General features: G+C 35.5%; 1 protein-coding gene across 1 annotated transcript in view; it reads left to right on the top strand.

Annotated features, from left to right (window-relative positions):
- LOC137235078 (uncharacterized) overlaps window positions 1-14,441 on the top strand; it is a 75,750-nt gene that overhangs the window by 30,261 nt on the left and 31,048 nt on the right. Inside the window, 5 exon segments of the mRNA XM_067758297.1 lie at window positions 4,324-4,594; window positions 4,665-4,815; window positions 6,326-7,059; window positions 7,124-7,607; window positions 12,424-12,722. Of these exon segments, the coding sequence (XP_067614398.1) occupies window positions 4,324-4,594; window positions 4,665-4,815; window positions 6,326-7,059; window positions 7,124-7,607; window positions 12,424-12,722 (1,939 nt within the window).

The following is a 14,441-nucleotide window of genomic DNA, read 5'->3' as shown; positions in this document are numbered from 1 at the left end:
CCATTTTTCAACCACAGATACTTATAACTTTTTGCTTTTTTTGTTTTTTTTTTTTGCCGCTGTAAACAAAGCTCTATTGAAATTAGTGAGACTGTCATTTATGTAAATATTGTGTTTATTTACATCACCAAAAAGCTCAGTGGTTAATTTTCCCTTTGCCTTTTGTTTACTCGACATCACTTTTTCATCACTTAGAAGCAAAGTGAACACGCAGCACATTACCCAAATGAGAAGATTCATTTCTCTTCTGTAGTTTTTTAATATAACATCTGCTTAAATCTTCTGTCGTCACGATTATACTAGGATCAAGATCGCAATGACGTGCAATGCGACCGGGCTTCCCGCATTTGAAGCATTTGATAACTCTCTCACTCCGCTTTTGCGATCCTTTCAGCGCCTCAAATATTGTATCTACCCACTCTGGCCTTTCTACTTCCACACGGCGTGCTTTGAAAACTGGCGTACACAGAAGCGACGCTGTTTCCTGAATCAGAGCTTGTGAAACCGTTTCTGCGAATGTTGACTTTGGGTTTGCGTATGTAGCTGGCTTTGTTTCCACGTCCCGTATGCCATTTATAAAACTCTGGATTTTTACCCTCTCGGTGTATTCCACGGGTGCGTCCGCATTTGCGAGATGAGCCAATCTTTCAACATCTGAGGCAAACTCCTGCAAAGTCTCATTCTCTCTTTGGTGATGGTTTTGCAACTCAATTTGGAATATCTGTTTTCTATGCTCGTTTCCATATCGCCTCTCTAGAGCGCTCATCAATGTTTTTTAGTTGTTCCGCTTTCCCTAGGGAATAGTCTGTAGGATTTCAGCAGCAGATCCTTTCAATGCCACGAATAGTGCAGCAACTTTATCTTCAGCACTCCAGTTGTTCACTGCTGCGGTCTTCTCAAACTGAATCTTAAACACCTGGAAAGGAACAGAGCCGTCAAAAGATGGAGTTTTTACCTTTGGATTACTCGCTGAAATTGTTGGGCGATTTATTTGCAACTCCTGTATACGACCTCTCAAAGCTTCTATCTCGGCATCCATTTTGTCCTCGAGCTGTACAATTTTTGTATTTTGTGCTTCTAACTGCGAAGACATTTGTGCCACCTGCAATGATAAGCGCTCCTCTTGTGCTTCCATCTTGGATGTAATCTGTGTCAAAATTTCTGAAATACGCGTTTCTTGTGCTTTCAACTGCTCAGCCAACTGAGATGTCATATATGTCTTCTGTTCTTCAAGTTGAGTTTCCATCTTGAATGTTATCTGCGTCGACATTTCTGAAATACGTGTTTCTCGTGCATCAATCCTCGATGTTTCTGTCGACGTTTTTGCAGATATTGCAGCCAATATCACATCCAAGTCTGTGCTGGTAACTATCTGCGATGTTTCATTTTGCTCTTCAATTTTTGTTGTCTCCTCGCCATCAAGAGTAAAGACATACTCTTCCACGTTAAGTCCTTCCAACTCCATTGCCTCTCGTAGTCGTGCCTGAAGTTCGAGTTTAATGCCGCTTATATTCAATCCACGGCTCTCCAACTTCTTCTTCACTTGCTGGATCTTCAATTCACTGAACTTTGCCATGTCCAAGTTGTATTCAAAATCTTCGGAATTTATTCAACAATTCCTCTTCTGACACCAATTGTAACGGATTTACTGCAATTACGCATATTTCAAATATTCTACTAAGGTTCGAATCACGAAACTGTTGAATAAATAACTCCAATATTTAGTAATGCAAAATGGCCTTTATTAAAGTACTTCACAACAAATAACTCTACTATTGCCCGACAGATTGCGTGCTTAATCAAAACTGATTGTAGCGCCTCTATTGTTGAGACCTTTTATACTCTTTGATTTCTTCGTTGCATCTTCTAGGCGCTTCTGTTCTAGAATATACTAGTTGGTTATCTGTTATAATTATAACTACAGATGTACGTGTATAGCTCTCATATGCGCGTGTGTTTGTGAGCAACACTTCCACAATTATAATTGCATATCTCAGATAAGATATCTGCATGTTTTTGTACGTTGCTTCTCTGCTGCGTGTACGTACATATGTGTAGGCATAATGACTGAATTATTGATGTGCATTCACGTCACTGCTTAGCATCGGCTTAGAGATGGCAGTACCCCTTAATGTTGCTAATATTCGTAACAATATATAACATTTTGGAAAACACATAAATCCTGATTATTTAGTAAATAATACACCTACAATGTTGAAATTTGACATGTGGACTGATAGACTCTTGATAAAAATTTGGAAACATTTTTGAAAATAGGCGGGGCAACGCCCACTTGTGATAAAATCAAATATTATTAAAAATAAATCAAAAATCCTTAATCCTGTCTTAACTAAATTCGGCAGAGAGGTTACCTATACTATAACGACTGCTTTCAAGAAAAATTAACGTAATCGGTTCAGGACCACGCCCACTTTTATATAAAAGATTTTTTAAAGGGTCGTAGACGAAAATAATAAGCTATATCTTAACGAAAAAGAACTTCGTATAAATAGAATTTTACGTTCTAAATTGAATTATAACATTAAATTGGAAAACACTAAAATTTTTGAAAATGGGTGTGGCACGGCCCCTTTTATGACTAGGCAATTTTCTATTTCGGGTGCCATAACTCGAAGAAAAATTAACGGATCGTAATGAAATTGTGTACACATATTTTCCTTATAGCAGAAAATATTTCCAGTAAAAATGGACGGCATCGGTTAAAGACCACGGCAACTTAGATATAAAACAAGTTTAAAAGGGTCGTAGACTAGAATAATAAGCTATAACTTAGCAAAAAATAGTTTTAAATCAATGAGATTTCACTTATCAAGTTTTATTGTAAGAGGAAATGGGAACATTTTTTTTTTAACGGGCGGTGCCACGTATTACGGAGACAAGAAATTTATCTTAAATGAAATGTACAATTAAAGTTCACGCTGAGTATATAATGTTTGATTACACCCGAACGTAGACACCTTTACTTGTTTACCTTGCATTTTATTTAATAAATTTTTTTTTTTTACTTTCCTTCGTTTAATTATAATTGATTGGATTTTGTTTTTATTTTTAGTTTTGTACACCAGGGAGTTATTTCAATGTACTAAAAAACTATTTTTATAATAAAATTTATTATTGTACGATCTCTACTTAAAACATTTCAAATGCAATAATCGATAGTATGCGATGTTTATAAAGCACCTTACTATGAGTATCTTCATGTATCCAGCTATATGTGTATCCAATATTTACTTACGTACATAGTTATCTCTATTTAACATAAGTACGTGGAGAGAATTATTTGTTATCAATATTTTCTCTGATCGCACCATTGAGTTTGCGCAGCAAGTCCGCCCACATAGTATTTTGAGTGTCTTGAGAAATCTCAATCCATCCAAGTTGGGCGCAATAGCATCATACCATGGTGCAACGATACAAGGTGGCAGCATGGAACAGCTGATTATAAACTTTTTTATTTGATATGATACATACACTTCCGGCGCAGTACGATTTTGACATTTGTCCATCGAATTTACAAAAACAAAGTACATGAAATTTTTATTTATGTTTGTAGGTATGTCACCATGCTGCCACCTTGTATCATTCCGCTATGCATCATACTATTACTCATTGTGTTTAGAGGAGTGCATAGAGAGCGCCGAGAGTTGACAATGTTATATTAATACATTGGCTTTGTTGAGGGGCCAACTTACTCGCGATCAATTGAAATCATGACTAACACTTTTACTCATTAGCGCTACAAAATACTCTATGAGTACTATTTATTTCAAATGTGAGTGAAGCTTATATGCACATGTGTAAAAGTATTATTGTGATTTTTTATTTTGCTTGATCGTTTTTACAAAGCAGTCAGTCATTAGAAGTCATTCATTTTTATTGTGCCAATTTCTATTTTGTGTCATTTAAAAACTTCTTTTCCTCTTGCCTTTGATAAATAAATGACAAAACAAATATAAATTAATATTGAAATAAAAATGTAGAAAATAGTTGATTTTTTACAACTTTAAACAAATTAAAGCAAAAACCTTCAAATCGACTAGGTTAGATTTAGAAGTTTGGAGTATACAATTTTATGCAAACTAGCTAACACACAGCAAACTTAGACACTGGCACTCAAATTAGACTGTAATGCTCATTAAAGCTGTATGGAAAAGTGAGAAACAAATTCTTCTGCCGGTAAAACAAAATTGAAAATACAATGACTGAAGAGTGAGTATGTACCTACATATTAAATTTTAAACCTTTAATACATACATGTACTAAAGTTTTTAAATTTATAAAACTTTAATACATTGCTTTCAGCACGGATTACTTTATTACCCTACCTTTGGGTGATATATGCGGAAAAAAATGTGAATCGATCTACGAGAAACCATATTTCAGTTTCGAAGGTATACCCTTTGCTGAGCCACCATTAGGGGAATTACGATTTAGAGCACCGAGGCCAGCAAAATCATGGGAGGGCATCAAAAATTGTACAAAGTGTGCAAATAAACCTTTACAAATGAATTTCGATACTCAAACCGTGGAAGGATCCGAAGATTGTTTGTATCTTAATGTCTACACAAAAAAGGTATATAATAAAACAAATACTAATGCAAAAACGAAAAAAAAATTAATTAACATTATCAAAAACTGTATAGTTGAGTTCAGAACATCCTTTGCCCGTCATGTTATTTATATATGGAGGCTCCTTCCGTACGGGTGAGGCCACAAGACATCTCTATGGACCCGATTATTTCATGAACGAAAATGTGGTGTTAGTAACCTTCAACTATAGACTTTGCTCTTTGGGTAAGTTTAAGCTTTTCTGATTAGGCTGTCCATATTAATCCGGAAGAATTGCTTGTGAAAAAACTTCTTCCAGAATACTTACTTATGTATTTAAATGCTGACTTTTTACTGTTATTTTTTTTTGGGGTCGCCCCTCGGCAGTAATTTGGCAAATAGTCAATGTATTTCTGCCATGAAAGGTTTTTCAGTGAAAACTCATCTAGCTTGCACATTCTGTTCGGAGTCGGCATAAAACATGTAGGTCGCGTTTCGCCAATTTGTAGGAAAAATTAAAGTGAGCTCGACGCAAATTGGAAGAGAAGCTCGGCCTAAAATCTCTTCCGAGGTTATAGAAAAAATAACAAAAATGCAAAGCATTTTGTGATTAAGTTTTTAGGTTGGCTTGAAAAAATAAAAAAAAGGGCATTTAGTTGCTGCATATAGGACAATACATCGCCTATTTAAATTGAAAATCAAATAAAAAACTTTTAGGTAAAAGACCGATTTCACTTTTTAATTCTTATGGTGTTACCATTTCGAGATAATTTCGGAATAACTTCGATCCTATTTACGGACTATTTTCGAAAATATTTCAGTGTTCAATTTACTACTATTTTAAGTATTTTTTCGAGATCATATCTGAGCAGTTTTTGGGATCAATTTGGAAATATTTGAGGATAATTTTGGGATCAATTAAGAATCTTCGGGCCACTGCGGATTTATTTTCAATTTATATTTGGAATCATTTCAGCATAAAAATCTGTGGAAGTTTAAGTGTTTGTTTTGGCATCAACTCTCAATTTTCTTTTTTTTGGGCTAATTTCGGTGTTGTTCCCATCGCTTTGACATTACTTCACGATTATATCGGTATTATTTTCAAAATGCTTTTGGTATATGTTTAAGACCATTTCGAAATTTTCTGTGGGATACTGAACGCCTTTTAAAAATCCCTGAGGAATAATTGGGTAACATTCCTGAACCTTCTACTCGTTTGATTCCTGCGTAATTTCGAACAATGATTAAGCCAAAATTACAAAATTGAATACTTGCCATTTAGAAATTTAGCGGAAACTGAAAGTAGTTTTTTAAGGTCTGCGAAAACACTATCCTCCATTTAACAAAATCATTTAAAATGTGGAAAATTATATATATATTTACAAATGCATTTAAAATATTCGCAGTTTCAGCAGTTTACTGATTGTAAAAAATTTATTAAAAATATTCTTTATTTACTAAAGTGGATACAGAAACTTTAATACGAAGTATATATTAGTCCCAATTTTATATTTAATGACGTTTTTTTCTGGAAAGACTGTTTCCATCATGTAAGTTTAGACTTTTTAACATCTCCTATGCATAATGGCTGGTTTGGTACATAGTGAGACCACTTTTGTTGTTGTTCATTGGAAAATATTTTGTCAGAGGAACTCACTGGAGAGTTGAGATGAACCAACAGAGCGACACTTGTTTCAGAAAAGAAAAACCCATAAGTTTCATACAGTGTAATTTCAACAAATTTCTACTATTTCAGGTTTCATAAGCTTTGGTGATCCAACCCTCAAAATACCCGGAAACGCTGGTCTCAAAGATCAAGCGTTATCACTGAAATGGGTCCAACAATATATCTCCTTTTTCAATGGTGATCCCAAAAATGTTACAGTTTTTGGTGAAAGTGCGGGCGCTGCATCAACACATTATTTAATGATCTCTGAACAAGGACGTGATCTCTTTCGTCGTGCTATATGTATGTCGGGAACAGCTCTCAATTATTGGGCACATATGCCACAAAAGAACATGGCGTTTCGTTTGGCACGCTGCCATGGCTATACGGGAGAGAATATCGATGTAGAAGTTTACAAATATTTAAATTCACTCGAACCATGCAAATTAGTTATGCACACACTATTAAGTGAGGAAGAAATTCGTAATACATATATGTTTGCATTTGGTCCAATTGTTGAACCTTACATTGAAGATGATTGCTTTATACCAGAAAAACCTTTAAACATGCTCAAGAACGCATGGAGCAATAATCTAGCAATGATGATCGGTGGTGCATCCTTTGAAGGTTTGCTTATGTATCGTAATCTTAAAAAGAATCCGGATATGATGAGGCGTTTATTTAATGAACCGGAGTTAATAGTACCTGAAGAAGTGCGTATGAGGCATACACTGAAAGAGAATAGAAAATTGGGAGAAAAATTGCTAAAATTACATTTTAGTCCCGCTCAACCTGATGATAGTACGCTAATGAAATATTTAGAAGTAAGATGAGTTATTTTTCTAAATTTTCCAAGTACAAATATTTATCTTTTGTTTCTCTTTATAGATATATAGTTTCAAAATCTTTTGGCATGATTTCCATCGTACAATCTTGGCACGTTTAGCATTTGCACGCGCACCTACATTTCTCTATCGTTTTGATTATGACTCTAAAGATTTCAATTTGGCCCGCGCCAAATATTGCGCTCCAGATAAAGTTCGTGGCGTGGCGCATGCAGATGAACTATCTTATCTCTTCTATTCATTTGATTCTCGAAAGTTATTGCCAAACTCTGATGAATATAAAATCCTTAGACGTATGGTCGGTATGTGGACCGCATACGCAATGTGTGGTGATCCAGATTGTGAGGAGACTAAACCGATAATTTGGGATGCTGTAACGAAATATCAAAATTTGCGTGCATTAAATATTAATAGGGAAATGCAATTTCAAGATCTGCCAGAGAAAGAAAAGTTAGAGGTATGGGCGAAATTATATTCTAATGTCAAACATTTGTGTGGTGCATCCAATGAAGAAGATTATTATTGGGGTGAAGCAAGGCCAACAATGAACTGAATTTTCACTTTTAGCAAGGTACATATACATATGTAGATAAAAAAAATTATATTGTGCAATAATTAGACAATAACTATAGCAATAATCTTGTAAATATCTTTATTCAAAAATAATTAATTAAAGTTTGTAAGCAAATAAGAGAAGTGAATAATCAGCTGATTGCTTAGTGGATATTACAAGATGTCAGTTAATCGAAATTAATGCCGATTTTCTTTTGACTTGGCATTCGCACGGCGAATCGGCTTGAATTTGCTTTGCCATCGTTTTGTATAAACTCTCCTCCCAAGCAACGCTTTGGTACAGCAAGATGTCAGTTAATCGAAATTAATACTAAATTTCTTTTGATTTGACATTCTTCTGCACGGAGAATTAAGTTGAATTTGCTTTGCCATAACCGTGCATAATCGAATGAGCCAAGATATCGCATTCCGGAATTGTTGTATTTGTAATCGAATTTGAAAAAAAAGTTTGATGACGTAGCGCTTTTGAAGTTTTTCGATTTATTACATTTCTCTCATATTTCGCTACCATTGTTCGGAGTATTTAAAACTGTTACCTGAGCAAACGACTACGCCGGAGTAAAAATTAAATTTTCGGAGTATATGTTTTCTTCCTTTTTGAAAACGGGCGGACAACTAACATCAAATTGATTTGGTGGCTTGGCAAACCTTTCGATTGTGTTTTTGCCATAAAATGTTTCTTAGCAAAAAAAGTTATCTGCCTTATCAGATGCACATGGAGTCGGCCTAAAACGTGTAGGATGGCCAATTAATGCTCCCATTAACACACCACATTCTATATATATATCGCGAAAAAATATTATTTTCGGTTACCATACATATTTCATGCTCTTTTAATGACAGAAGGTTTCAAGACCGGGGCAGATTCCTGTAGGGATGATAATGGCGACCTATTAACTGACGTACAGAGTGTGGGAGAAGACGAACCCGATACCCCGATCGCCGATGATGAAAAACACATCCAATATCACGGCTAAAAAATCACAAGGTGCCAAGTAATGAGGGGATACCCGCCGGGCTGTTCAAACATGGAGGCGAAGATAAAAAAGCAAAAAAGTGGGTCTCGCAGTAAATTTGGACAAGGCGAAGTACTTGCTGTCATCGCGGCCTTTGTAGCTACGTCACTGTTGACGGATATAAATTCGAGACTGTGCAGGATTTTCGTTCGTAAACAGAGAAAAGAGAAAACCTGCACTGAGTCGGGAGAGACAGTTGGAAGAAGATTTTACCTCGGTTGTTCCCCCAATTGGCGACTGTTATCACAAAACAGCGTTAGCTGACCTCACTGACTCAACGTATTCAAGAAGTGCTGTACCTATGTTAAATTTTGCCAGGATTTACAGATCACACCCGAACATATTATTTAGTTTTCAACTCGACCCAAATAAATCTTTGAGATGAAAAAATATAGTAGGAGGTAAGAGCGGACCAAAATACTCCCATTGGAATAAAGTCTGAACACTGCGTCAGTAATGAAACATGTTGTCAAAAGCGTGACGTCACGCGGAGAAAATTTATTTCACGGCTAACTATGATTTTTTGCTCTCTCATTTTTTAATGCGGGATCTGTTTTTTGGTTCATGATAACCGCGTATAGATTCGCCTTGAATAAACTGCTAACCGTTTATAAATATTTAAGCTGTGGAAAAGGTTTTCTACGGAAATTTGTAAATACCTCTTAATGTTGAAACAGAAATGTCGAAATTTAAAATTTTTGGGAATATCGAAATTTATTGATCGGCCACCAGATTTCCGTCTTCAAGTTATTGATACCGAAGCCAAATCGTGTCAATCTTCATGTAAAACAGTTAGAAACAAATATCGAAATAATGTTATTAATTCCACACCTAAATTACATTATTTCGATATATTTTTTGACATTTTTAATTTTTCAGGATTTTCGGTTTTCCACAATTATTTCAACAGTTATTTTGTTGTGCACATTTCAAGTTTCGGCATTTTAATTTCCGAACATCTTTTGAGAGAAGATTTCAGACATCTACATATATATTTTTCGATTTTTATTGTTTTGACATATTTATTTTTCAAAATTTTTTCGAAGTATCGTACCAGACCCTTGTGGAAGCTTAAATGTAAATTGCACAACTCGATCAAGAGAGAGAACTTGAAATTTCGAATTTATTAGTACCTCTCGGCTTCTTAATTCAATGCATACCCAACTGTTAATTCAATTTACTAACCAGGGGCCGTATCGTGTGTTACGATTTGTATCGGAGTCCATTTTTCACTCAATTTATAAATTTGAAACTGCCAAACTATACAAATTATGAAAAATTATAAATTGAACTAGTATGCGAAATCTCTAGTTGACATATGTCGTTATTCGGACTCACGATTTCAGAGCTATTTTGATTTAACGTTTGAGTGAAAACTTGATTTCGATACGAATCCTAACACACGATATGGACCCAGCACAAGGCGAATTCCGTACCAGGTGGTCTTATCCCAACAGTTGATTGCTTTATCTTGAATATTTTCCATACCACGCCTTGTAAAAGACGTCAATGAAAATTTTCTTTTGACTTGCCATTCTACTGCACGGCGAATTGGTTGAATTCGCTTTGCCATCATTTTGTAAAGATTCGTCTTGTAACCAGCAAAAAAGGATTTTTTTTAATAAAAATCAAGGCTGCTTAATAACGCTAGTTTCATTAAAAACATAAAATATTTTTTCTCTCAAGCGAAAAAATTTTTTTTTGCTGATATTTTAAATTAGGACCCGTATCGTATTATACGCATTGTGGATAAGACAAGTGTGATATCTTCAGCACAGACGTTAAAATACCAAAAATACAATCGATCCCATCCTGTATCTCTTTCTGTCACCTGCTGAAAATAGCCAAACGTGTGCGTCGCCATTTTGAACATCCTGTCAAAATGCTGCCAGATGTGATAAAATATCGCACTTGTTTTGTAGACCGGCAGACGGTAACGAAAGGGTGAAAGATGAGTTGGAAAAGTAGGTTTCAGCACTCGATACATCGACGGTTGACGTCCCGCTCCGATTGGGAGAAACGAAAAGGAGACATGAGTTGCATACAATCCATCCAGCAGGAGAGGTGTGGACAGAAGCGTGGGGCTGTAAAATTTCTAAAATCGTGAAAATCCTACGACTTTAGACTAACAGAGTCGCTCATATCTAGTAGAAGAGATAAGACTTAATGCTTACAATGGGCATATTATCTGGATACTGTCTTCTTAGTTAGACCTCGTCAGTAACATCTGATGTAGGAAGTGCGACCTGCAGGAAAAAACGGTTGAGCACAGTCTGTGTGCGTGTCTAGCGCTCGCGAAATCAAGGCTCCAACTACTCGGGCGGCAGAGTTGCCAGAACTTGAGGCATCTATTCTATAACATGAGTCCTGGTGTTTTCCCGTTTGGTCATAAAACAAATTCTGGTAACACCAAAGACGATAAATTTAATAAGAGACGTTACTCGTTACTTTGCTTAATGTTATTCGTTAGAGTACTCCCAGGTTTTTTTTTTTTGGCGAGATGTACATAAATGTCTTCTATACATTTCGTGGGGTATTTGTGTTTATTTTTCCTATTCTATAACATGATTGCTGGTACCTAATTGGTGTTTTACCGTTTGGTCATCAAACAAATTCTGGTAACACCAAAGAGGATAAATGTAATAAGAGACGTCACTCGTTACTTTGCTTAATGTTATTCGTTAGGGTACTCCCAGGTTTTTTTTTTTTTTTTTGGCGAGATGTACATAAATGTCTTCTATACATTTCGTGGGGTATTTGTGTTTATTTTTCCTATTCTATAACATGAGTCCTGGTACCTAATTGATGTTTTACCGTTTGGTCATCAAACAAATTCTGGTAACACCAAAGAGGATAAATATAACAAGAGACGTCACTCGTTACTTTTCGTGGGGTATTTGTGTTTATTTTTCCAACTTTATTTAATTAATTAATTAATTGTATTTCCAAAAAAAACATTTGCATAAGGTGCCTACGCGGCATGGATAAATGCGAGACAATTAAAAACGTCCCTCACAGAAAACATTATACATCAATTTTTTTGATTTCCAGCGAGTTACTCGCCACTCGTAGCAGACTGGTGGCTCTTATTTATTTACCCTCTTTGGCAACACTATGAACAGATTTGATTTATGTGAGGTCCTAATTGACCGGCCAATTTAATCAACCAAACCTAATCTGTGATTATTCATAGAAAACTTTTATGTTATTAAATTAATTATGTTGGTACTCTGTAAAAAATATGCCTTCGTATGCTAAATAAATAAATGTTATTTAAGATCTCAGTGAAAAGCAAAAAAATATATATGTAAATCGTTTAGTAATTGAGGCACTGTTATTATTTACACGACAATGAAGATAAAGCAATTTTTTTTTTTTTTTATGAACGAAATGAACGAAGTCTAATCAAACGTTCAACTTAAATGACAAAGAATTTTTAGTCTGTCCTGAGCTAGCAACGTAGTCGGTTGATATATTCCTTGCTACAAAAAGTGTTTAAAACGACTGGGCTCTAGTATTTATGTTTTTTTAATAAACGCGAAAGAAAAAACATTCACGCACGCAATTGTAAATAAACGGTCTTCATGAGCTCAGAGTAAGTATAAAATAAGCATTGCAGCTAAATAAATAAATATATCTGAAAAAATAAAATACATACGACACAAGTACATGCATAAACAAACAGTAATGACTTTAACGTACACAAATAATTCATTTTAATTAAAACACTAAATGGAATTTTGAACAAAAAAAGATATTATTAGGGAATTGTTGCAGGGAATCAACGAGCAGCTGCTCACTCTACCACTTGGCGAGATCAGAGGTCAACGCTGCCAGACAATTTATGCACAAAATTATTACAGTTTTGAAGGTCTACCTTATGCAAAACCGCCACTTGGAGAATTACGTTTTCGTGCACCACAACCTGTGGAAGCGTGGTCAGGCATTAAAGATTGTACACAATGTGCTAATAAACCAGTGCAAAAGAATTCACGCACCGGTGGAGTTGAAGGATCTGAGGATTGTTTATATCTGAATGTTTATACAAACGAGGTGAGGAAAAAAAATTATTATTATTATTATTATAAAGCATCGGTGTACTGCCAAAGAGGATAAATACAATAAGAGCCGTCACTCGTTATTTTGTGGCGAGTATCTCGCTGGAAATTGAAAAAATTGATGCCGAATGTTTTCTGAGAGGGACATTTTTAATTGTCTCGCATTTATCCATGCCGTGTAGGCCCCTTGTCCAACTGTGATTTTTGGAAAGAGAATTAAATAAATTAATTAAATACAGTCGAAAAATAAACACAAATACCCCACGAAAATGTATAGAAGACATTTATAAACATCTCGTCCAAAAAAAAAGTAGCGACTACCTCTCAGTATACATCGAGTAAATGCCAAAAAAATAACGAGTGACGGCTCTTATTGTATTTATCCTCTTTGGTACTGCCAAAGAGAATAAGGGCCACATTCTCTATTGCGAACGATAGCTCAGACGAAGGAATCGTCTCTTAACATCTTTGTCTAGCAATGATATTTTCTATCACTTTCGTTCGTTTCTTACGTCATGTCAACGAGGAAGGCCTCAGCAATTGTTAGATGATGAAAGTGGCAGAGAATACCATTGCTAGGCAAGTTATTAAGAGGCGATTCGTTCGTCTGAGCTATTGTTCGTAATACAGAATGATGCCCTAAATATAATAAGAGACGTCACTCGTTACTTTGTAGCCATTTGCGTAATGTTTTCGTTAAGGTTTTTTTTGGGCGAGATGTGCATAAATGTCTTCTATATATTTTCGTGGGGTATTTGTGTTTATTTTTTCGACTGTATTTAATTTATTAATTCTCTTTCCAAAAATCACAGTTGCACAAGCTGCCTACACGGCATGGATAAATGCAAGACAATTAAAAATATCCCTCTCATAAAACATTAGGCATCAATTTTTTCCAACGATTTACTCCCCACTCGTAGCAGACAGGTGGCTCTTTTTAGACCTATTGTGCCAATCTATTACTGTATGGGGATACTTTTAATGCACCTTAGTACCTATTCAGGCGTCTTCCCCCCATGCACGAAGGCATTAAGAGTAACGGTTCCTAGATGGCACCGTCCCTGCCTTGCTAGAGCGACGCATTCGCAGACGCACTACATCGTACAGCTCACAAAAGCGACAGATTTGTGTATCGGAAACATTTAACTTACTTAGGTGATATCATAGACTACCCAGTGAGAATTCGTAGTTCCTGTTTGCTTAGATTAATAATTTTGGCTGGTACTCTCTTTGCTGCGGGCATAAACAATTTGGCAAGTCTTTGCACTCAATTTTGTGTTTTCTAAACTGCTTCTGTTTGATTTAAACACGCTATTAGTTGTGTAGTTAAGTATAATTTTGAAGTACTCCCAAAGTAAGCTTAACAAAGACCAGATTGCAATACTGAATATTGGAGTTATTTATTCGACTGTTCAGCGTTTCGAGCATTAGCAGAAGGTGCATAATAACCAGGATCTCCCTAAATTCGTTACAATTGTGCATTCAAGCTAATGCTGTCTGAACTGCTTTGTTTCCCATTTACTTATAGTTATCCTAGCGTGTGTCTTTAAAGGTTTTAATATATAATACGTTCTACTTTATAGTGCTTACAAGTGCTCAGGTGTAGCAAACCCAACCACCTGCCAAATATTGACTTTTGTAATCACACATTGGCTAAGTTCGGACAAGTTATTTTCTTTAGATAAGAAAAAGCCAACTTAGGCTGGGTGCGAGT

The sequence above is a fragment of the Eurosta solidaginis genome, chromosome 1 (genome assembly GCF_040869045.1).
Source record: "Eurosta solidaginis isolate ZX-2024a chromosome 1, ASM4086904v1, whole genome shotgun sequence".
NCBI classification, from domain to species: domain Eukaryota; kingdom Metazoa; phylum Arthropoda; class Insecta; order Diptera; family Tephritidae; genus Eurosta; species Eurosta solidaginis.
The sequence above is the reverse complement of the archived record's forward strand: the minus strand, read 5'-3'. Positions and strand labels throughout refer to the sequence as shown.